Raw genomic sequence first — 25920 nt, forward strand, 5'->3', positions numbered from 1 at the left:
CAATATCCCGCCACTCTACGACAGTGCCATGCTAGATGCATGAAATCTGCATCTTCCTGACCACACCGACAACATTTTGAATCATCTCGTATGCCATGTTTGTAAAGCCTCTGAGGTGTGTGGTACACTTGATGCAAATACTTGTAATGTATAATTTTCAGGTTCCCGTTGGGAGTTAGCATTCCCGTGAGCATGCAAGCGGAATCCCACTCCACATCTGTCAGGGGTTCTGTTAGTCCCGCGCTCCATCTGTCCCTGGCCTTGTGTGTGTTGGTCCCTACCGCCCCTTGTATACTTGCATACAGTTTGGAGACCAGGTGAGATGCCCTGGGTGTAGTCAGGAGTAGTTGTAGAGGTTCCAGGGTAGGTGGTTCCTCCGGGTGGGACGGATAGTGTTCCCTTAGCGCCCTCTGCAGTCTATAGTAGTTAAAGCTGAACAATGGGGTTGGATTGCTGATGTATTGCAACTTGTCAAGTGTCTGGAATTCGCCATTCGCATATAGGTCCCCCAGTGTGTCTATTCCTGCCCGCCTGAACAGATCCATTCCAGCCCTTTCTTGTGTTACCGAGAGGGCAGGATGATACGCCAGCGGGAGCGTGGGTGCATATAGCGGTAAGCAGCCTGCCTCCCTGCCCAGGAGTCTCCATGCTTCTGCGGTCGTGTTAACTGGGTTGATATCGCGGTTGTGCAGCCTGGTGCGCCTATGCGTAAGCATACTGGGCAAAGGGACCGGATCGGCGTCCCAATAAGTGACCTTCTTTGAAAAGATTTAGCGCCATCTTGCTTGGGGACCAGTGGAGGGTCATTGAAAGTGACAAAAGACAGACACTTATAAAATAACCACATCATATTTTTTAGCCAATCAATGTCATTGTGATGTTTTGTTCATTTTACGTGCTGAAGCGATTTGCATATTGAATGCGTGGTAGATTACTTCGTAGAGGAAAGCTGCGTGGTGAAGACACCTGTGAAGTAAAATTTGCGTGGTAATGCCATGCTTGAATGCGAGGTAAGAACATATATTCGTGATGACCTGAGACCTGCGAAAGAAAGTAATCTTGAAGTGCATTGCCGCCAAACACAAAATGCCGGCACGCACTAACGACGCAGTACCGGATGGCTGTGGGCGTGTTGCTGCATCAGGCCTGGTTCTAGCGGGTGGGCCAGGTGGGCCAGGCCCACCCAAACAGGAGCTTTGGCCCTCGCAGTGAGGGCTTGAAGGCAGGCGCGCAATGCCATGGCGCTCAAAGGGCTTCAACCCCCTGTCGTGTGTGTGCGCCCGGGCCGAGACAGCTTCCCGGGCGCACACAGAGTTTTTGAGATTATCGCAGACCATTTACATGTTAACGAGGCTTTGTTTATTTTGTCACCCCTTCTTCTCCACATGGCGAAAGGCGACAAATCCTTTCTTTGACAGGGTAACCGTTGCCTACTGTCCTGCTGGGTGGCTATTTCGTTTCCTCTGCAGCGCAGGAGAAAATAAGTTTGTTTATTCCTACTCACCTCTTCTGACCCCTGCAGCAGTTTATCACATCAGGCTGTGACACAAAGTTTGACTAATGGAGTAGGTAAGAGAATGTGTTCCAATTTGTTTTTCTTTTCAAAATCTGCACAGGCCCAGCAGGGCACATACATCGTGTGTGCTTCATTTAAACAGTTTTTATCATTATCATGGCCGATGCAGGACAACAATAAGACAATAAAAGATGCCCAGATAACGCTGGTGATGAATGATCCTGCTGGAGAGCAATCATTTGTCTGTCAGTAGTTTTTAAATGCAGATGAACTGCATTTTATGTGGAAGCTCAGTGGGTTACTGCCTTTGTCACAGAGATCCTTTTGTTACTTGCAGTTCAGAAGTTACAATCCTAACATAGGACAGTGACCAATGAACTGGCACCAAAGAGCTGCAAACGAACATGAATGGTATAGTTAGAACTTGGCTTTTTTTGTTTTGTGATATAGGGGCAGATGTATCATTTTAGCAGTTTGCGAGACTTTAATAGTGATTTTTAGCGAATCGCTGTTAAGGACTCGCAAAATACTATGTAGATAGGAATTCCTTAATTGCAAATCGCAAATTGCGATTCGCAATTAAGGAATACCTTCCCATTCATTCCTATGGGCCTGGAGGCCGTTAGGAATGAATGGGAAGACATTGGCAATTTGCGAGTACACATTAGGTACTCGCAAATTGTGAATGCAATTTCAAGGGTGCAAGGGTCTCAAAAGGACACCCTGTAGCACCCCTGAAATATATATGCGTGCACATATGGTGCACATGCATGCCCTAAGGACATGTATGTGCGCCACATGGCACTTTGAAAAATGCATAAAAGTGCATTTTTCAAAGAAATCACAAATTGCCACCAACTTGAAGTTGGTGGTAATTTGTGATTTCTTACGGGTGCTTCCTGCATTGCGATTCCTTAAAGGCATTCGCAAAATAAGGAATCAGAAATTTTGCAATTCCCTATTTTGTGAGGGCCTTTTGGGATGATACATCCCAAAAGGCTTTTTCCCATTCGCAAACGGGCCGATTCTGAGAATCAGCCCGTTTGCGAACATGAAAAGGGCTTCATACATCTGGCCCATAGTTAGAACTTCCTCAGTCTTTCATTATTATAAGTATGTTTGGGCAGATATACATTTTTATCAGTAAAGCTGACCCCCAACCACTAGAGTACTCTTTTAATCCTGAGTTTGTGCTTCTCCAGACCAAACCACCAGTATGGATGACGTGATTCATACACCCTGTAATCCTCATTGGCTTATGTGACATTCCCCGTAGACTGATTTACACACTTGTATGATTCGTTGTCTCTGAATAATGTGTGCGTGGTGTAAAGTACTGACACACTACACTGATATGAGTAGCGCTATACAACAAATGAAATGCATATGAAAGAGGGGCTACATAAAGATGAGGGGCACTGTTGGAGGGTGGCAGTGAGGGAATCCGAGGAAGAGGTCATGGAGTGGAGGGGGGAGCTAGGGAGAGATGAGGAGCTCTGGTGGAGGGTGGTAGTGAGGGAGTCTGAGGAGGAGGTCATGAGGGGGAGGGGCTCCAGAGAGATGAGAGGCACTGGTGGAGGGTGGCAGTGAGGGAATCCGAGGAGGAGGTCAATAGGGGGGCCATGGAGGGATGAGGGGCACTGGTGGAAGGTGGTAGTAAAGGTATTTACGGAGAAAGAGGTTATTGGTACGGCGCCAAAAAAGACTTTCGCATCAGCGCTAAAGCCGGCCCTGTCATGGCCTTTCTGTTTTTGTTTATTTAATTAGCAGTCAGGTCATAAGAGCTACTGTGGAACATACTTTAAAGTGCGTGCTAATTATATTTACTGCTATATTCAATGTTTTAAGTTTGAAGGTGATTTTACTAATGTTTTTACCGGGAAAAATGAAAGTGGAGCCCGATATGGGGCTGGAGCCTAAGGTCAGCTGTGAGATAAGGTGCACTGGAGAGGAGTAGTGGGTAATCAAGCCTGTAAGGGAGTGTGCTGCAGAGTCCGGGGTCAGGTGGAGGTAGCAATGAAGAGGGAGTCACTTGCCTGATACTCCCACCTCAGAAACCTCCTCTTCCCATCAAAGGAACATTACATGGAAAAAACACTTTTTGAGAGTGATAACTTTAGAAAGAGATTTGGAAAAGAGTGTGTTTTACTGGGCCTTGTAAGACTAAGAAACGATAAAGGAGGGCCCTGAAGCAGGCCTGCCTAGACATTTGTATTTGTATCGGCATTTATAAAGTGCGCTGTAACCCCACGGGCTTCCTGGCGCTAAGATACTAGTAAGATGCTGGTGGGTAAGTAGTGTGACAGAGCCAGTGATTATGCTCTAGGGAAGAGCCAGGTCTTGGCTTTCTTTCGAAATGACAGTAGGTCCTGCCTTTGCCTCAACTTCAAGGGGAGGCTGTCCCAAAGGCGGGCAGCTGCCACGCCAAACGCTCATCCCCCCATTGTAGATCTCTTTATCCTCGGGATTTGACCAGGTTGGCTGAGGATGATCGTAAGCTGCGCGCCGGTGAGTACCACCTGAACATCCTCTGCTGAGGTTTAGGTCCAAGTCTATTTAGGGCTTCAAAGACAATGCACAAAGACTTGAACATTATCCTTTGGGTCACCGGAAGCCAATGCAGCTCCGCTAACGCCCGAGTTGTTGATGACCGGCGTGGTCTTGCCAATGCAAGCTTCGCTGCTGCCGCCTGAATTCTCTGGAGCCTCATAATCAAGTAACTCGGGGACTCCAGTAGCAAGGCGTTACAATAATCCAGGCGGCTCAGAATAACACTCCTAACCACTGTAGCTCTGGCCTGGGAAGGTAGCAGTGGCAGCACCTTCCGGAGACCTCTGATAGGAGTGTAGCAGCTTCCAACCAGCCTATTGACATGGGATTCCAGATTCAGCTTATCATTGAAGCTAACTCCCAGATTGCGTACCGTACTCATGGGTACCAAGGGGGCATCTTTGGGGATAGGCCAGAAGTCATTCGATAAAACTGGCGGAACTCTGCCCACCCCACAGTGCAGAATCTCCGTTTTGTCGTTGTTAAACTGTAATGAGTTGTTTCTCAACCAACTCACCGTTATGGAATGTTTGTTGGGAGTCATATATGCGACAAATCGAGCCCGCAGTGGCCCACCCAAATGCACCCTTGGCCCACCCAAATAGAATTTTCTGGAGCCGGGCCTGTGCTGCATACAGGCATCAAACAGCAGCTATGAGCAGCGAAGAAGTTAAGACGTAATAAAGGATTTCACTGCTCCACCGTGCGTCTCCAACAAAACGGTAAGATACGCAAGCCAAATTTTAAAACAAAATGGAGCATGCGGGTAAACTGCCAATGTTGCTCCACTTGACCAGTCACAGTAATCATTACAAATATGATAAAATAAGGCATAGTGTTCGTTCGGCCCAAATTACACCAGAAGACTGTACAAATCCAATGAGCAGGCAACACGCTGTATAAAAAGGTATGTCTCAATAGATGAGCCAAATTCCAAAATAAACTTGAGCAAAACAGTTTTACCTGCCTTCGTGCAGGTGAGGCAAATGGGCAGACAGCTCTGTTAGATTAGCCCAGTGTGTAGCGATTTCCGCTCCATTGCAGACAACAAATAAGCTTGTAGACACCGAACCTGTAAATCCTTGAAGAGACACACAGTCAACAAAACTTCCTCTGAATAGCTTCCAGATGCAGGTTCCCAGAAGCATGAAAACTCATAGAACAGGTATCTCCCTTCTTGCTCACACATCCAGATGACAATGCAGGTTGACAGGCTTGCTGAGCTGTTGACATTCTTGCTGTGTATGTACAACAAATGAGTGCAGCATAACACTCAGATCAAATGTCCTTTAACAGCTCAAGGTGCGCAGCGTTCGAATTGGAGATGACTTGTAAAATGTCAAAAATTATGATGCTTACTTCCCTTGAAGGTCCAGTTCTTGTAGATGTGTCCAGAAGAAACAGAGTACAGCACGCTTGGGCTGGCGCTGTCCGATGTAATGGACACTGGTGGGGCTGCAAGGCGAGCTGTTCCAGTTTCTTTTGTTTCCTTTGTGGCTCCTTAGTTTTCAAAACACCCTCTTGAATGACAACTTTCGCTGTATGTATGGTAACCCTGGGCGTAGTGGGCGTAGTGGGGCTACGTGGAGCATCGCGTAGTGTGGCCAAATCTATGCACACTCGCACACTCCGCGTAGCCCCACTATGCACCGCCCGCCCTCATTTTAAAATAACTTAAAGTATTTAAAAGTAAGAAAATATCTTATCTGAGGTGCGGCGTCCCGGGGCTCCCTCTTCCTCCTTCAGCGGCAACTTCTTCCTCACAAATGCACATGCGCGGGCGCCCGCGCATGCGTATTTCTCTCAAGAAATGCACGGGCGTCCGCGCATGCGCATTTGTGAGGAAGAAGTTGCCACTGAAGGAGGAAGAGGGAGCCCCAGGACGCCGCACCTCAGGTAATACATTTTCTTACTTTTAAATACTTTAAGTTATTTTAAAGTGTGGGCGGGCAACTCTGCTCCACCGTGGCATGTGCGTAGTGCTGCCTGCAGGCAGCACTACGCACACTCCGTGGCCGGAGCGGAGCACTACGCCCACCATTAATGTCTGGCCTCTTGTGACCCATTCTTTTTGCATTTTTTGTGTCTCTTGTCTGCGCATGTAGACTGTGAAGCTTCTTCCCAACATGTTGTAAATGTCATCTTCAGCTTCCTTCAGACCAACTGTAGAGCGTGAGCAAGTCTCCAACTCGTCGCCAAAAATAATGTAATAGCGCAGTTCACGCTGGTAAGATGTTGATTAAGTGGGTTTATTGAAGTAGATCCTAATGTACAGTATATCCAATACAGCAGCCCCACCAGGAGCAGCCTGCCTGCTGCTCAGCCCATCCACCAACTGTCACCACTCACACCATTCACCCAGGCATCCCACTCATGGCCCACACACCAACATTCCACACAGAACACTCACACTGGCTGAGCAGCGAGGAACATGATAACAGAGAACATTATAACAACATGAAGATACTACAGACAGTTTTAAATGTTCCTTCCTCTCCACCGCCCCAATCCCAGAGGAAGTGAGGCTGTCATCAAATATCACCATGAAATGTCGCCATATTATTAAGTTAAACTTTGAGGTGAGTGAGCCACTTAAAGCTCGAGCCAGACTTGAGCCTGAAGTGTGGCTCTGGCTCTGCTCCAGGTCCCATTGGAACATCAAGCCCATAACGAGCCGAGCTTTAATGTGGCTTCTGCCTGCACCCTCGCTCTACCTTCATCCACAAAAGTTAGAAACAAAGCATTACCATTTGAGTTAAAAAGGAGAGATTAATCAATACCCATTTAGTAGGTGATCTGTTCAAAGTGGTACCAGAAAACCTGGATTAATCGTGGCTTCCTCGCTTAACCAAAGTGTGTGATCTAAGGCAAATATTTTATTTTACCCATCCCTTTTTTCACTGTCACATATATAAAAGCACCTTTAAATACTTAAGTCCAGAATACCAGCTGTAGAAAAACCTATTGTGTTTGACTTAATAGGCTATTATCAATGATATTGGTTATACAATTTAGATGGCAAATGTTTTCCATACTCAGCTCTAAAGGCCAAGCCAAGCCCTTTGGCTTGGGCTTAGATTGCCCTGGTAATTTGTTGGCTCGTCCACCTTTACTTCAACTATGAGCTGTGGGCCGTTAATGGGGAGCAGCCATCTTCTATAGGGACCCTTCTTACTGTACATTATCACCTCACTGCTCTTCCTCATCACAGTCCCTAACCTATGAGGATGAAACATGTCAAAGAAACAGATACCTGTGCCAGCTCTTCACACTGTAGGTGTGTTTTCTGTTTGCCTGGAGCAAAATCAGTATAGATTCTGCACTGAATAAATCTGTTTCTTTCTTTTTTTATTTTTTTTACTTCTTTGCTTTACTTGGAGTCAACTTTGGTAGGGGGATTTGCTTCTGTTCATTCACTTATGAACTTCAATATGATTTCTTTAATATTTGTTATTATTTGTTTATCTTCTGCAACATGCTTCATTTGTTAAGTAATTAGTGCCAGGGCCCAAGATAATACACAGATGGCCACTGCAGATTGTAGTACCCACAGTCCCTTCCAACACTACCAAATTCCAAACCTAGCCACACCTGTCCTACATATGTGGCAATTTGGTCTACACTGACCCAAAGTTTTAAGACTGGTATTACTATTTCTGTAATGGTATATTGCAATGGTTCTTAACCTTTGCATTCTGTGGTCCCCCACTTCAACATTAATTAACACTGAATCATTATTGGAATCCAAAGATCCCCACTGGGTTATTACTGGATGCTGGGGATCTCGGCCTAAACAATTTAGATGATTTGAACCGCAAAATTATACACAAAAATTGATACAAGCATTCGCCAAACAAATACACAAATGATTAAATATTTTATATAATTCACAAATATATTTTAAAAAGGAACATTTTAATGGGAGGAAAGGGAACTTTTCTAAATTCAATAAGGCCACCCATTATCCATATTATATTCTGTCTGATGACCTGGAGTGCTCCCATGGACCAATGTGAGAATACCAATTTAATTTTAGCCTCGAATTTCAAATTCCATCACGTTCGCAGAACTATTTTAAATTTTAAATTTTGGTTCTTTATTTATAAACAATTTATCAATTTGTAAATTGCATTTAATTTTTCAAGCAGTTGTGAATCCCCTGTGCAGGCGTTGAAGACCTCCAGTGTCCCCTGTGTAGGATTTGCAGACCTCCAGGGTCCCCAGACCACAGGTTAAGAACCACTAGTATATTGAATTATTAAATACTTTGCTCTTATGTGGTGGACTGTCATAAATCTGTGCCAATGTTATGAAATAAGTGCCGCTGCCGAGCCGCAGCAAACACTGGCACAAATTAAACAGTGATGCCCTTCAAGAGCCTGATTACAAGTTGGATGCAATAATTGTTCTCATGCTTTTTTTTTAAAATAGACTGACAGTGCCACCATGTGGTGGACTGTCATAACTATATGCCAATGTTATGAAATAAGTGCTGCTGCTGAGCAGCAGCAAACACTGGCACAAATCAAGCAGTGATGCCCTTCAAGAGCCTGATTACAAGTTGGATGCAATAATTTGCCCGTGCTCTGAGTTTTTCGGGAATAACATGCAGATATTGGTGCTTACCACACTCAAGTCAGCACGGTAAAGTATAAAGTGTGCACTTTTCCTCTTTTAAATTCTAGCAGGATTGACCTATTGAAATCTAATGACTATTCGGGTCTAAATCCAAATCTATTAATTGCAGCAAATATCACACAAATTGGCATTCAGGGGTCCTTTCTTGAGATTATCCCTTTTTCTAGGGGATCATGTGGGGGGTGCAGATGAAGGGCCGCTTTAGGCCAACCCTCTTTTATGGTTTACAAGTCTCCACTTGTTTAATCCTCCTCATAGCCCCTCCTTCCTTTTTTGGTAACATCCCTTTTACAGGGGAAGCGGCGTTTACTTCGCATGCGTTACTACGCATGCCGTTATTACGCGGTCGTTAGTACGACCGCGTTGTTACTTAGCATACCTTTACTTCGCAATTCGGAAGTACGAATTGCAGTAAGGGGGGGAAGGTGTTGGATTTAAAATCCAACACCTTCCCTAGTGTCCGCATAGACTGGAGTTGGAATAGTAAATTATACTATCCCAACATCCAGCACCCCCTTACTGCAATTCGTACTTCCGAATAGCGAAGTAAAGGTATGCTAAGTAAAAACGCGGTCGTACTAACGACCGCGTAGTAACGGCATGCGAAGAAAACGCATGCGAAGTAAAGTTATATATTCCTTTTACGGGGCTTAGAGGGGAAAGCTTCATTTTGTGTCGCATAATACACACCCATCCCCGTACCCGCCCCCCACTACCACCCCACCTTGGGTGTTGGAGTAGGCAGCAATTGTTTATATCATGACTTGATGAAGCTGCATGTTGCCCTCTCTACTTTTTGTTCAATACTCTTTGCAGTGGCCGAGCCAATCTGACACGCCCTGTCTGAGATGTGTTACCAGGAAATTAAATCTCATGGATGTGCAACGCAGCCCCGCAAAGTACCAAACTGAAAACTTGGCAGCTATGGCAACGGGTTACATGGCTGTGACTCTCAGCACGCGCCATTGGGTCCTATAATGAGAGCTATTTCAGCTGTACTTGTGATAGTTATTCTTCAGCTTGGGTTCATCTTATGTGTCTTTCCTTTACCTTTATTATTTTAAAAGTTGTTCAGTTCTTCTACAACCTGTGAAAATGTGCTGTGGCCTTTCAGGACTCTGAGCAAAAATGCTATAGAGCTTTGTTGTAGAGTTGAGTGACTATAGTAGAGTGAGTGTGTCTGAGGCTACCTTGGCATGATAGTATTTGAGGATTGTCCTCTCATGACCTGAGGCCCTTGTGGCCTCATGGATAAGGTGTTTGATTGTTGATGAGAAGATTCTGGGTTCCAGTACCTTTGATGTCCTGTTTGTTTGTCACCTTCTAGCTCTGTGTATTGGACATGCTAGAATGCTCTGATTAATGTCCAATTTACTGAAAGGGTCATTTCAAGGTCTGTGACATTGCATTAAACCTCCCTGTGATATTTCTTGCTGGGTCACCTTCTTACTGTACCAGCTGTGGTACATTTCCCTTGTCATTAGGGTCAGGAATGGCTTGGTACACCTGGGGTATGTGCTTTTCTCTATTTACTTTTCCTGTCTCCCCATAATAGTCTTTCTTTCGATAAATTGCACATTAGCCTTCAAGGTAGGGAGCCAGCTGCTGAAATCTGTGTGGGACCACCCAATCACAGGCTACGTTCCCAGCTAGTTCTCTCTGTAACAAAACACAACTGGTTCAGAGAGGACCTAGCTTGGCTGTTTGGGCTGCACTGTATTCATTGAAACAGAATCAGGATTGATTAGTATATGTCTGGGTCTAATATGAGATGGTACAAAGGGCAACAAAAACGATGGACTGGGATGGTGCCCAAGTAATTACCAATAGCTGTGATTAATTCAAGCATTCCAGCCATCACTTTTTTAATATTCTTCAATTTAAAGCTCTAAGGGACGCTAATGCCCAGCCATGGGTCCCATGCTGACTCTGCACCTGAAGCTAAGCTACACCTTACTGAAGAAGCCAGCATAGGCAGACACTTTTCCTGGCTTGCTTGCAATATAAGAGAACCTGACTTGACACTTCAGGCTGGACTGTTCCTATTGGAGCAAGACCAAGGCTGATTTGCATATGACTGGTTCTATTCTAAGGTGGGATTGTACGCAAAAAAGCAATAGACTTGGATGCAGCCTCAGTAATTACCAGTGGCTGAAGTTAATTCAAACATTCCATCCATCACTTTTCTGTATTTTTCATTGTAATGCAGTGGTGCAGCTGGTAATCCAAGATGTGGGTCCCATGCAGACTTTGCTACTCGAACCAGTTACACCAGAGTGAAGATCCCCAGGTAGGCCCTTGCCAATCTTGGGGTGCTCCTGTTCCATTTCAGAGAGGATCTGGTTTAGCAATTCCTGGAGCAGAACCAGGCCAGATGTGTGTATGGCTTGGTGTAATCATAGGTGGCATAGTGAACAAAAACAAAATTGAACTGGGATGCACCCCAAGTAATTACAGGTGGCTAAAATTAATTCAAGCATTCATTTCATCAATTTTTTGCATTCTTTGTAGTTACTCTCTGAGGTGAATGGATATGCCCTGCCAAGGGTCCTGTGCTCACGGTGCCACTGGAACTGAGTTACACCCATCTGAAGCGGCCCAAATAGACTGAAACATGCTTTCCCCATCATCCTAAGCAGTTCATCAATTTTCGGCAATGGGTGTTGATCCGCCCAGATGCCAGTATTCATGTCACATAGTTCAACACAAAGTGTTATTCCCAGCCGACCTGATTTGTTGTCCAAAACAACAGGAGCAAGCCACTCTGAAGCCTCGGTAAGCGTTATTATCCCTTTCTCAATCAACGTATTCAATTCCTTCTTCAAGGAATTTCTCTTGAGTAGTAGTCTAGGGCAAACTTTATGCACACGGCCTCTTGTTCTTCCCTGCCATCCACCACAAATGAATCAGAAAGGTTAGTGTAAAAGACCAGGATGGCTGATGACTGGCAATGTTTTACAGGTGCAGCAGTGCTAACAGACAGAGCTTGGTTCAGCAGGATCAGATTGGTGGTGTCAGGCTGCCGCAGCACAGCAGGCAAAAATAACTCTTATCAAGTGACATAAATAGATAAAACTTGGATAAAGTATGTGGAAAAACAAAACTTTTTGTATTTATTCCACATACAAAACACCACCTTACAGCCACTCAAAATGGGAAACTAACTCTCACAATTGATTTTGCTTAAGGCAAAACCACAACCTTCTGACTGGGAATAGTGCTGGAAGAAACTTTCCAGCGGGACAGGGAGAAGGAAGGTGAGAGACCAGAAGAAGGGAAAGTAAAATATACATGATGTAACATTGCAACAAGACTCTGTTGTAGTTACGTACTAATGTAATATACTGAAATCTTCTTCTAAGAAATGTGGAGGATATTCTGAATAACTATTTTTTTACTGTGGCATTTGTTTGATTATTTTAAAATGAGAAAACTTAAAGTCTGCTTTGTTGTCTATTGATTGTCTTCTCTTTGATGTCTCAGCAATTTTGAGTTTCTGAAATGAAGCTGTTTTACATGGACTTTGACTGAGGCATTCCCTTTTGGTATCACAGGTCAAGTACTTAGCCATGGCCCTTCTGTGCCTGCTGTTTATTTAAATGTTGTATTCTTAGTTATTTATAGAGTATTGACCTAACCACAAAGGCAATGGATGCTTTACACAGAACCAAACAACAATTCATTCAACGTGTAGCAGATAAGAGACCATAAGAAGTATAAAGACAAACACATATAGGTGTCCAGAAAATGAAGGGCTCGATTCACAAAAGTAATCTGAGACAAAATCCTAACTTTACAACTTTCGGTATCACAGAAGGCATTTAGGAGTAGTAAAGTTAGGATTTTGTCTCAGTTTGTCTTAAGTTTAACTGAAGACCAAAACTTAAGTTTAACTGAGGCAAAATCCTAACTTTAGTACTCCTAAATTATTTCTGTGAATACTGAAAGTCGTAAAGTCAGGATTTTGTCTCAGATTACTTTTGTGAATCGGGCCCGAAGTGTTTTGGTTTTTGTCTTCGGCCATCAAACAATTTCTCACTGATTATCAAAGCCCTTAACCATCAAGACCAGTTGATACAGCCTTGCTGTTGCTTGGCACTTCCTGGTCAAGCTAGAGTTGGTGATGTTTCTCTGTTTGCCATATTAGGTGTATGAATGTCCCCTTTATAAGATGCTGGCCCCATGGTTTTGTAAACGAGCACTGACTATGAGTCCTATTACGAATAGCCTCTTTTGGATGCGATATTTACAACGCCCAATATAAATCTGAACTCGTGTTCGGAATTTATCAGTGTCAATATTTATCACCTATTCTGAATTTTTTGAGGAATAACGTGGATTTTGGTGTTTACTGCAGAGAAATGCACATATTCTGCTACATGCTGCACCTTTTTCCCCTGTAAAGGTCTGGCTGGTTTGAGTGCCAACATGTAGTGAACGGGACAAGTTTTGCATGCCGTTGGCCAAGGATCACAATTTAATGTACCCCCTGCATTCAAATTCTAAGAGTTCAACTGGAATGCTTTTCATCTCAAAGCAATTAGACCCTACAACAGCACAAACCTGACACAAAACATGTAGACATAGGGAATTGTGCTAGGATGCTGTCTCTAATTCTCTCTGACCTGTTTGCATCTATATGTCTGTGCATGAGCATTCTTGCATTTGTATATGCTGAGGGGTCGGGAGTTTCTATTCGGCCTAAATCTCAGGTATTTGAGCATGTGGGGACCTCATACTTCTATTCGGAACTAGGGTCCTCACACACCCAGCAAGCTAGGTGTCATGCTTCATCATATGGACCTGCTCCTCGTCGGCATGAGAACAATTATTGCATCCAACTTGTAATCAGGCTCTTGAAGGGCATCACTGTTTAATTTGTGCCAGTGTTTGCTGCGGCTCGGCAGCGGCACTTATTTCATAACATTGGCACATATTTATGACAGTCCACCACATAAGAGCAAAGTATTTAATAATTCAATATACTAGTGGTTCTTAACCTGTGGTCTGGGGACCCTGGAGGTCTGCAAATCCTACACAGGGGACACTGGAGGTCTTCAAGCTGCTGAAATCTGTGTGGGACCACCCAATCACAGGCTACGTTCCCAGCTAGTTCTCTCTGTAACAAAACACAACTGGTTCAGAGAGGACCTAGCTTGGCTGTTTGGGCTGCACTGTATTCATTGAAACAGAATCAGGATTGATTAGTATATGTCTGGGTCTAATATGAGATGGTACAAAGGGCAACAAAAACGATGGACTGGGATGGTGCCCAAGTAATTACCAATAGCTGTGATTAATTCAAGCATTCCAGCCATCACTTTTTTAATATTCTTCAATTTAAAGCTCTAAGGGACGCTAATGCCCAGCCATGGGTCCCATGCTGACTCTGCACCTGAAGCTAAGCTACACCTTACTGAAGAAGCCAGCATAGGCAGACACTTTTCCTGGCTTGCTTGCAATATAAGAGAACCTGACTTGACACTTCAGGCTGGACTGTTCCTATTGGAGCAAGACCAAGGCTGATTTGCATATGACTGGTTCTATTCTAAGGTGGGATTGTACGCAAAAAAGCAATAGACTTGGATGCAGCCTCAGTAATTACCAGTGGCTGAAGTTAATTCAAACATTCCATCCATCACTTTTCTGTATTTTTCATTGTAATGCAGTGGTGCAGCTGGTAATCCAAGATGTGGGTCCCATGCAGACTTTGCTACTCGAACCAGTTACACCAGAGTGAAGATCCCCGGGTAGGCCCTTGCCAATCTTGGGGTGCTCCTGTTCCATTTCAGAGAGGATCTGGTTTAGCAATTCCTGGAGCAGAACCAGGCCAGATGTGTGTATGGCTTGGTGTAATCATAGGTGGCATAGTGAACAAAAACAAAATTGAACTGGGATGCACCCCAAGTAATTACAGGTGGCTAAAATTAATTCAAGCATTCATTTCATCAATTTTTTGCATTCTTTGTAGTTACTCTCTGAGGTGAATGGATATGCCCTGCCAAGGGTCCTGTGCTCACGGTGCCACTGGAACTGAGTTACACCCATCTGAAGAGGCCCAAATAGACTGAAACATGCTTTCCCCATCATCCTAAGCAGTTCATCAATTTTCGGCAATGGGTGTTGATCCGCCCAGATGCCAGTATTCATGTCACATAGTTCAACACAAAGTGTTATTCCCAGCCGACCTGATTTGTTGTCCAAAACAACAGGAGCAAGCCACTCTGAAGCCTCGGTAAGCGTTATTATCCCTTTCTCAATCAACGTATTCAATTCCTTCTTCAAGGAATTTCTCTTGAGTAGTAGTCTAGGGCAAACTTTATGCACACGGCCTCTTGTTCTTCCCTGCCATCCACCACAAATGAATCAGAAAGGTTAGTGTAAAAGACCAGGATGGCTGATGACTGGCAATGTTTTACAGGTGCAGCAGTGCTAACAGACAGAGCTTGGTTCAGCAGGATCAGATTGGTGGTGTCAGGCTGCCGCAGCACAGCAGGCAAAAATAACTCTTATCAAGTGACATAAATAGATAAAACTTGGATAAAGTATGTGGAAAAACAAAACTTTTTGTATTTATTCCACATACAAAACACCACCTTACAGCCACTCAAAATGGGAAACTAACTCTCACAATTGATTTTGCTTAAGGCAAAACCACAACCTTCTGACTGGGAATAGTGCTGGAAGAAACTTTCCAGCGGGACAGGGAGAAGGAAGGTGAGAGACCAGAAGAAGGGAAAGTAAAATATACATGATGTAACATTGCAACAAGACTCTGTTGTAGTTACGTACTAATGTAATATACTGAAATCTTCTTCTAAGAAATGTGGAGGATATTCTGAATAACTATTTTTTTACTGTGGCATTTGTTTGATTATTTTAAAATGAGAAAACTTAAAGTCTGCTTTGTTGTCTATTGATTGTCTTCTCTTTGATGTCTCAGCAATTTTGAGTTTCTGAAATGAAGCTGTTTTACATGGACTTTGACTGAGGCATTCCCTTTTGGTATCACAGGTCAAGTACTTAGCCATGGCCCTTCTGTGCCTGCTGTTTATTTAAATGTTGTATTCTTAGTTATTTATAGAGTATTGACCTAACCACAAAGGCAATGGATGCTTTACACAGAACCAAACAACAATTCATTCAACGTGTAGCAGATAAGAGACCATAAGAAGTATAAAGACAAACACATATAGGTGTCCAGAAAATGAAGGGCTCGATTCACAAAAGTAATCTGAGACAAAATCCTAACTTTACAACTTTCGGTATCACAGAAGGCATTTAGGAGTAGTAAAGTTAGGATTTTGTCTCAGTTTGTCTTAAGTTTAACTGAAGACCAAAACTTAAGTTTAACTGAGGCAAAATCCTAACTTTAGTACTCCTTAATTATTTATGTGAATACTGAAAGTCGTAAAGTCAGGATTTTGTCTCAGATTACTTTTGTGAATCGGGCCCGAAGTGTTTTGGTTTTTGTCTTCGGCCATCAAACAATTTCTCACTGATTATCAAAGCCCTTAACCATCAAGACCAGTTGATACAGCCTTGCTGTTGCTTGGCACTTCCTGGTCAAGCTAGAGTTGGTGATGTTTCTCTGTTTGCCATATTAGGTGTATGAATGTCCCCTTTATAAGATGCTGGCCCCATGGTTTTGTAAACGAGCACTGACTATGAGTCCTATTACGAATAGCCTCTTTTGGATGCGATATTTACAACGCCCAATATAAATCTGAACTCGTGTTCGGAATTTATCAGTGTCAATATTTATCACCTATTCTGAATTTTTTGAGGAATAACGTGGATTTTGGTGTTTACTGCAGAGAAATGCACATATTCTGCTACATGCTGCACCTTTTTCCCCTGTAAAGGTCTGGCTGGTTTGAGTGCCAACATGTAGTGAACGGGACAAGTTTTGCATGCCGTTGGCCAAGGATCACAATTTAATGTACCCCCTGCATTCAAATTCTAAGAGTTCAACTGGAATGCTTTTCATCTCAAAGCAATTAGACCCTACAACAGCACAAACCTGACACAAAACATGTAGACATAGGGAATTGTGCTAGGATGCTGTCTCTAATTCTCTCTGACCTGTTTGCATCTATATGTCTGTGCATGAGCATTCTTGCATTTGTATATACTGTGGGGTCGGGAGTTTCTATTCGGCCTAAATCTCAGGTATTTGAGCATGTGGGGACCTCATACTTCTATTCGGAACTAGGGTCCTCACACACCCAGCAAGCTAGGTGTCATGCTTCATCATATGGACCTGCTCCTCGTCGGGCCGGCGCTGCAATGCCCGACGGGCACCCTAAAAGGGGCTCTTTGGCGGAGATCTTCAGTTCCTGGCCGTATGATGCAGTGTGTGTGAGAGGGACCTAGTGGTGTAGATGTGAGTGCAGGTAAGTGAATTAAAACAAGTTAGAGAGTCCAAAAATAATTTTATTGGGGATGGCTCTCTACCTGAATAAAAATGTGTGGGAGCAGAATGGCAGCTAACTGATGTTAAGATTCAGTTTGGCTATGCTCATCTGCGCTGGTCGACATGTTTCTTGCCTGATGGTCCTATTGATCCGTGGCAATTCCTCAGGACCTAAAAAAGCTGTCAGTAATCTACACTGGGTGGTAAGTACAGCTGTTACCTACTACCTGTTGTTAGGAAACGGTCTCGCCATCTGCCTAGGGAAACCTAAAAGAAGAGAAGATCATAAGCAAGGCATCCCAAGCAGAGGCAATGTAAAAAGTGGATGTATTACACAGGTCTAGTTCAGTAGCCGATATTTTAAGAAAAACTCCCTCCCTTCTTGGGAGTGGGGGTTCTGTGGCCTCAGGGTCACAAACAGAAGACTGGACTTCTCTAACCACGTTGAAAAGGGAGTGGATTAAGATCACACTACATGGGGCCCTTATGACGGAATATTTAAGAGCAAATATTGCGCCTAGTGGACTCATTATTAACGTCTTCCCTAGACTTTTCTTGGAAGATCCGACTTTCAAGAAGGAATGGAGTCTAGTCTCGTGGAAATGCACGAGAGATCTCTTGGTTCTCATAATTAACACGGCCCAGAGATTAGCAGACGCCCTATTAGTGAGGATACAGGCAGCAGAGAGTGCACTTAAATCCACGACCCAGAATACCGCATTTAAAGCAAAACTGGCGGAAATAAACAATGAGATTGCTGAAAACAAAGAGTATCTACTCAAATTGAAGATCAACAAACTTCAGAAGGACATTCAGAAGTTTGATAAAGAGAAGATCTTTCCCTATTTGAGAGCAGACTTTCAGGCAACCAAGAATAGCTACTCATCTGATGAGAGTCCCGACAATTCGAGAAGGGGGTCAACGAGCAGTGACTCGAGTTCCAATAGTTGGGGAGGGAACCAACAAAAAAGGAACTTTCAATCACCTTACCCTGTTTACAGCAACGCCCCAGTCTATACGGGTCCACCACAACCTCCTTTTTGGCAGTTCCCTATGTTTCCACATGGCCAGCCCCAATTCTATCCCCCTGGCAACCCTCCTTTTTTAGACAGAGGTTGGGGCAGAGGAAGAGGTCGAAAAAGAGGGCCAACCAAAGGAGTTCAGTGGCAGGACCAGGAACAATTCCAGTCAGCACCCAGGGGCAGAAACAGAGGGAAAAAGAATTAGTGGTGAACCTGTCAGACAGACCCTTGAGCCGTTTGGAGGAGGAAGTCCTCGAGAAAGGACTCGGTTATGTCCCCACACCGAGAACTGACAATTTCAGGGACAATTGTGAGATTCATGACTTCCTTAGAAAAATACGTCTCAAGGCTTTCTTTCAAGACCAACCAACCACTGAGTCCATGGACACGGGGTTACGTAATCCATCCAGATTTACCCCCACTAACAACATGGTGCCCCCCGAAGTACTCACATTTGAGAAAGCTGTGCTTCGTGACTTGGGGTCAATTCCTTCTAGGGGATTTTATCACAATATGTCCAATGCGGAGTTGACAGCAGCTAAAACCCTAGCCAATGATAATAGCATTATTATCAAACAGGCAGATAAGGGAGGAGCGACGGTGATACAGAACGTCACTGACTATGACCGAGAGTGTAGACGCCAACTTGACAATACTAAGTACTACACCCCCATCTCCGTTGACCCCACACCGAGGCTTGCCACTAGGATCGCGACCATCACTTTCGAAGCTGAGAGTAATGGATGGATCAGCAAAAAGGAAGCTGAATTCCTCAATACCAGGGAGCCTAGGACCCCGTACTTCTACACTTTACCCAAGATACATAAGGGCACCACACCAGTCCCGGGACGACCTATTGTATCGGGTATAGGTTCACTCCTGGAACCCCTCTCAAGATTTGTTGATCACTTCTTACAGCCTCTGGTTAAAAAAACTCCATCCTACATCCGTGACACTACGGACATCTTACAAATCATAGAGGAGACACATGACACGAGCAATATCGACCTCCTGGTAACGTTGGATGTGGAGGCATTGTACACGAATATCCCCCAACGTGCCACCTTGGTGGCAATCAAGAATGCCCTTATGAAAGAGGAATGGACATCACCTACCCCTATTCCCTTTGTGATGGAGTGCGCCACACTGGCTCTAACTGAAAACTACTTTGAGTATAATTCACAGCTATTCCACCAATCACAGGGTACATCGATGGGTAGCACCTTCGCCCCTAGTGTGGCCTGTATTTACATGGCCAGCTTTGAGGAGGAAGTCATCAGGCACCCCAGTAATCCCTTTATCATCAATCTAACTTTGTGGAGGCGTTTTATTGATGACATTTTGATCTTCTGGAAGGGGGACCAGCAGACATGCCTAGCATTTTGCGATTGGATCAATGCCCAGAACCCGTTCCTGAAATTTACACACACTATCTCTGACTCTAATGTACCCTTCTTGGATCTCATGGTCACACTAGGGGACACAAGCCTGAGCACCACTCTTTACAAAAAGCCTACTGATAGGAATAGTTTACTCTTATACAGTAGCCATCACCCCAAGGCCCTTAGGGATAATTTACCCTTTGGGCAATTCCTCCGCCTGAGGAGGAACTGTTCTAACACCAATGACTACTTAATTGAAGCTGACCAGTTGAGTAAAAACCTCAGGATAAGAGGCTACCCTGAGCGCCAAGTAAAAAACTCATTGAAAAGGGCTCGCAATAACCCGCGAGAAGTTCTGCTACAAACTAACAATAAGGAGAGGACAGAAACTTTAACCTGTGTCACATCCTTTACTCCCAATTCCACTACCATCAAGGGTATAATTAAGAAGCATTGGGGAATACTCACTGCAGGTGACCTCACTATCCCGCCCCCTCGCTTTGCATTCAAGCGCACACAAAATCTGAAAGATATTCTTATCAACACGAGGCCTAGACAGACTCACCACCATGACCAAAGCACTCTCTGGGGTCTCCCACCTGTGAGAGGACACTACCCCTGTGGATCCTGTGCTGTCTGCCATCAAACTTCGGTGACTAAAGAGGTGGTTTTTTCAGACTCATTCACATGGAGGCTACAACGTCATACCAATTGCAACACCGCGCAGTGTATTTATTTAATTACCTGCCCCTGTGAACAGAGATATATAGGCATGACCATGCGAACAGTAAAAACACGCATAACTGAGCACAAGAGCAATGTGAGATGTCAGAGAGTCACTACTAAATTGTACACCCACTGCAAAGAAAACAACCACACACCAGACTCCCTTAGATGGGTAATCCTTGAGGCACATCCTAAGATTACACAGAGAGCACTGTTCAAGATCGAACAGCGATGGGTGCATCGCCTTAAGACAGACCGAGAAGGCTTAAATGATCAGATCCCGTGGGCAGCACTTATGGACAGATAAAGCAGTCTTCCACGGTTTTTAGCGGCTTACACTTTCCGTGTCCTCACCTGGTTACTATTACCCCCATATCTAGAGGGTCCCTTAGATTCCAGTGTATACAGACACCGTTCCATGATGGCCGCTGTATTTGACACCCTATGTGGGATTCCGGCCATGCTGTCCAACTTAACTACCATACTCGTTTTCTAAGGGTTACTTAGACTTGAATGTACATAGACACCATTCCAAGATGGCCGCTGTATTTGACACCCTATGTGGGATTCCGGCCATGTTTTTCAACTTAATTACCATACTCGTTTTCCAAGGGTTACTCAGACTTGTATGTACTTAGACACCATTCCAAGATGGCCGCCGTTGTCTGACAATCTCATGCGAGGCTTTGTCCATACTCACGCATTCTACAAACTTCCGGGTACTAGACACGCCCTCCGCTAAACGATTCAGCCGGTATATCTGTTTTGGCACCACACCGGCCATCAGTATTCCCGGGTCGAGTGGCGCGAGGGTAGGTTGATAGCCCTTCCTGCAACAACCTCAAAGTAAGTAGATCGGCGATATGACTGCACGCCCTGAGGCTATTGACTGGTCAGGTGAGTGGTGTGTTTGCGCTGTCAGCATTGATTGGGATATCTTTTGGTGATCTTATCTCCGCCGCCAAACTGACAATACATGACTTTGACACAGTGTTGTCAGTGCCTGCTCCATTCTAGATTCTGTCACCATATCTCGCTAGTGAGTGACACGGGACACATACTATGGGCGGAATTACGCGTCTCGCTCGATACTGGGGAGAGCTGGTGGTTCCTTGATATTTTGCCGATTTACACTCACGGCAGATCCGGACTTGCCCCGGACTCTCCGAGTGGTACGAGTGAGTGTGAATTGGTGCCATTAGTCAACGGTCACGCGGTTTCTACTGGCTGATACCCTGACCGGCTGGGCATTAACAATTGTTGTGACTTCTTCTTTATCTTTAAGTTTGCTCCGCGGTGCTATCCCATCATCTGATTACCTCCAGCGGCCTGAGACTCGCATCACAGCAGCTCATGCAACAGGACCACACATGGGCTTTAGAGTTGATATTTATATTTGCCGTAAATACTTGTCGGACCAGTTGTTGTCACCCCATGTATCACTTTGTTTTTCACTAGGACACCAGAGTCTTGGTGTCCAGGTGGCGCCACGGCCACGGATAGGAGTATGGTACTAAACCATATTAGGTGAGTGTCCCATGAGTTTCACCTTGAGCCTCTAGAACACCTTAGTCACTCTATCCTAGTATCGATTTGGATAACATGTGAATTACAGTCTTCTGTTTTAATTTTTAATTGGTTTTTAATTTCACTAGCTGTAGGTCTATCACTACTTACTGTATAGAGTCACTGACACATGGTGAATATAGAAGTCATGTTAGATCATTTAGTCAATAGGGGGTTTATATCACTTTGTGAACTAGACCTGTGTAATACATCCACTTTTTACATTGCCTCTGCTTGGGATGCCTTGCTTATGATCTTCTCTTCTTTTAGGTTTCCCTAGGCAGATGGCGAGACCGTTTCCTAACAACAGGTAGTAGGTAACAGCTGTACTTACCACCCAGTGTAGATTACTGACAGCTTTTTTAGGTCCTGAGGAATTGCCACGGATCAATAGGACCATCAGGCAAGAAACATGTCGACCAGCGCAGATGAGCATAGCCAAACTGAATCTTAACATCAGTTATCTGCCATTCTGCTCCCACACATTTTTATTCAGGTAGAGAGCCATCCCCAATAAAATTATTTTTGGACTCTCTAACTTGTTTTAATTCACTTACCTGCACTCACATCTACACCACTAGGTCCCTCTCACACACACTGCATCATACGGCCAGGAACTGAAGATCTCCGCCAAAGAGCCCCTTTTAGGGTGCCCGTCGGGCATTGCAGCGCCGGCCCGACGAGGAGCAGGTCCATATGATGAAGCATGACACCTAGCTTGCTGGGTGTGTGAGGACCCTAGTTCCGAATAGAGGTATTCCTCTGCTTTACGGTCTCTTCTTTCCTTTGGCACCCCCCGCCTTTTCTTTGAGGAACTGCATACTCTTTTCTTTACACATGATTAACTGGGCATGTATGCTGGACCTCCTTGAATAAAAGCCCATCAGTCCCTCTCTTGTTTACATGACCTCATACTTCTGCCATTGGATGTATCTGCTCAACTCTCATTTCAGAAGCTTTCCTTTGAGTCTTTTTTGCTGTTTATTGATCCTTTCTATGCTCAAATGATGCTTTTTTTCCAGTTCCAGCCCCTTCCTGTGGGCTTAGTGCCTAGAATGCTTACTCGCTGAGGGTCAATAAATGTGGAGTATTTTGTGGACGATGTCATGGGCCAGCCATGTGTCCTTCTATTCCTGTGATTCTGTCACTAATGAGGCTTGGCATAGATGGGCAATTAAATATAGGGGTCATGTGACAGACTGGAGGCAGTGGGATCTGAAGAGGCTGAGAACTCTGGACCGCTGACTCGCTCTACCCTCACTTCCTGTCCATGGGTGTACACTTCCGGGGCATTAGGGCTACAGTCGTATTTCATAACATCCTCGACACTCAGCCTTTGCCTGGCTCGATGGTGTGAGTTGTTTGTGAGTCTTTGCATCCATTATCTGAAACTCATGTTTATTATTTTCTTCCCTCTGGGTTCACTTCGGTTAGAATTCGCTACTCACCTCTTGACCTCTCTCTGCCCTACATCCGGTTCAGTGAGCTCCAGTTCAGCCAACACTGAAGCAGTCTGTCCTGTCCATCCCTCCCCTTTGACGAATTCATTTTAAAGAGTGACTTCCTCTGCAGTGTCCCTCTCTCTCACTGCCCTTGCTTGTCTCCCCAGATTCCTGCCACCTGTGGGCACAATATCCTTCTCACCTGAACAGGTGTTCAGGGATGGCATCTGAACATCCGAACGTGGCAGATTCTTGTTTTGACTGATGCATAGTCAAAAGACTGATGACTGATCTCAAATTAAGTTCATCACTCGAATAAGCAATGACAATGTACTCTCGTGGACAGTCTGGTTAATTCTGACTGAACACCCTAGGGCCCGACCACATACCTTTACAACAACGCACCCCCATACAGATTGACACTGTTATGCCCAGTTTGAGATTTTAACTGCAGTACTACAAGTTCTATTTTAATCTGGCAAATGTATTCAGGAAACAATATGTTTCTCCTAATGTCTCATGCTCAAAGCCTGGGGCAGAGCTTGGCCCACCATGCCCTTTACCTCTGCTTCAACCAATTCATACCAGCTGAAGACAAATAACCAAATTTGGTAATCTGTACCCACAATCTTTCTGCCTTGTGTGGGTGCAAATGGACATATTTTATTAATTCTCAAGGGTTTCAAAGACCACTCCTAAAATCAATGTAGATTCAGGTTGCGAAAGATCAAAGAGGCGTTTGGTGTTCTTACTACAGCCAAAACACAGGATGTGTGTAACCCTTCCTCTCACAAAGCAGCCACGCAAACCTGTGGCTAATCAAGTGACCTCATTAGCAGGTGTACAATCCCCTCTCAGTACCCCTCAGCCAACTCCCACAACACGTTTCTGCTCTCCTCTTACAATGGTGAGCCTTCACCGTGCTGAAGGACGCACCAGCGCGATCATGACCTGTGCGCAGTACCCCAAGGGTTCGCACACGCACTGCCCAGCATGGGGTCCTTCGAAGAAGCTTCTGTTTATGAAGGTCCTATCCTGCCTGCTTCTCTCTGGTGAGTATAATTTATTTATTTAGTTAGTAATTTATTGGTGACTTGTAAGGTGCCGCGTGATGGCTGCAGTCCGTTGCATGGTGAGTGGACTTTACAGCGACATTCTATCCGCCTTCTCTTACAACAAGATACTTTAATGGGGGCTTAAACGAGGTGTGCTTATTTGTGCTAGCAGGAACCATCAAAATAGTACTTTCCATTTTATTTCAGGAAGTCTGAAACTGAAGAATATCCCTTTTGAGCCCTGTGCTGACTGCAGTGAGTTTACCACTAATGTAACCTGAAGTAAAAATGCAAGGAAGCTGAAAAGTGACAATATGGACTTATCAGAAGTTCTGCTTCACCTGTCTGCTAATTTATACTACTTCAGAAGTGGGGACCCCCTCTCTACAGAAAGATTAGTTAAGGCGAGGGAGAAGAGGGGAGAAGCCAAACAATCAGTAAAAAGGCTCCCTCAAGGCTTATATTTCTTTTATTGTGAGACTAAGTTCAACTTGGGCTCAACAACCAGTTCAATCATTTCACTAAACTAACATAATTGATTTTTCATCATTATTTATCTAGTTTCTTTATATATTTCATTGCAGTTCATTTTCTTTCTTATTTCAGCTTAAAAACCTTTTTTTGGATATATATGTCAATAAAAGTCGACAATGTTTCCACAAAGAATTTAACGGCGCATTCAAAATGCTGTCGAATACAGAAACCCCAGAAAACAACTACATATGTTAAATACCAAAACAATAGACAAAACTCATCCAAACACATACAAACTCATACCACATTCACACAGAACACATTTGAGGAAAGGGGAGACTACAGGAAACAAAGTCTCCACGACCAAGTATAATGCATATGTGCAACAGGATCTGAGCATTAGGTCGACGCGCGTTTCGGTGGCTTGCGAAGAGTAGTACAACCACCTTCTTCATGACCTTTCCAGATACCCACACAATCAAACAACAACCAGGCGACCTAAGAAGCATAAATAACAAGTATTATGAGCCCATATTTACAGGTTTACTAATCTATTGGACCAAGATTCACAAAATTATTGAGTTATTTACACAGACCAGAAAGTAATACCTATTAATACCCACACCACAGAAGAGTGTGACTCCCCATACTTACCATGGGGGTGTTGTAAGTACATGACGTGTTATTTTCAGGTAAAAAGTCATCAGAAAGGGGGAGAACGTAGAACACCCAGAAGGGCAAGAAGTTGTAGTCACCTGAGTTCCAGAGAGTAAAGCCTAAGATATTTTAGCCCAGAGAGAAGAAAAGAACATAGCAAGTGATAGTTTTCTATGTTGCCATACATGTGTGATATTACTGTTTCAGAAGCGTGCCTGCTCGTACTTACAAGGGGACTAGTCAAAGGACTGCTGGCAGGATTAAGCAACCGCGTCTTATAAAGGTGAAAGATCTGTATGGAGAGGATGTAACAAAACCATTAAAGCTAGAAAGTAATATTAAGGGCTATAGTGTCAACAAAATGTGTGTGGCTACTTACGCCTCACCCAAAGTATTGTCATAGAGTGTTTGACCGATAAGAGAAATCGGTTTCTTCAAAGACAACGTCCCAAAGTGGACTTTGATTTCTAAACAGA

At 44.2% G+C, this 25920-nt stretch overlaps 1 protein-coding gene and 1 long non-coding RNA gene across 2 annotated transcripts in view; one reads left to right on the forward strand and one right to left on the reverse strand.

Moving 5' to 3' along the window:
* The window catches only part of LOC146869386 (uncharacterized), an 84761-nt gene that overhangs the window by 3869 nt on the left and 54972 nt on the right, over nt 1-25920 (reverse strand). The gene's annotated exons all lie outside the window — the stretch shown is intronic.
* Nucleotides 24132-25920, forward strand: part of LOC146869387 (natural cytotoxicity triggering receptor 3-like) — a 62246-nt gene continuing 60457 nt past the window's right edge. The window contains exon 1 of the mRNA XM_085653841.1: nt 24132-24310. Coding sequence (XP_085509967.1) covers nt 24163-24310 — 148 coding nt within the window. The 5' untranslated portion in view covers nt 24132-24162. The remainder of the gene's footprint in view (nt 24311-25920) is intronic.

This window comes from Triturus cristatus, chromosome 1_1, assembly GCF_964204655.1.
Source record: "Triturus cristatus chromosome 1_1, aTriCri1.1, whole genome shotgun sequence".
Lineage (NCBI taxonomy): Eukaryota > Metazoa > Chordata > Amphibia > Caudata > Salamandridae > Triturus > Triturus cristatus.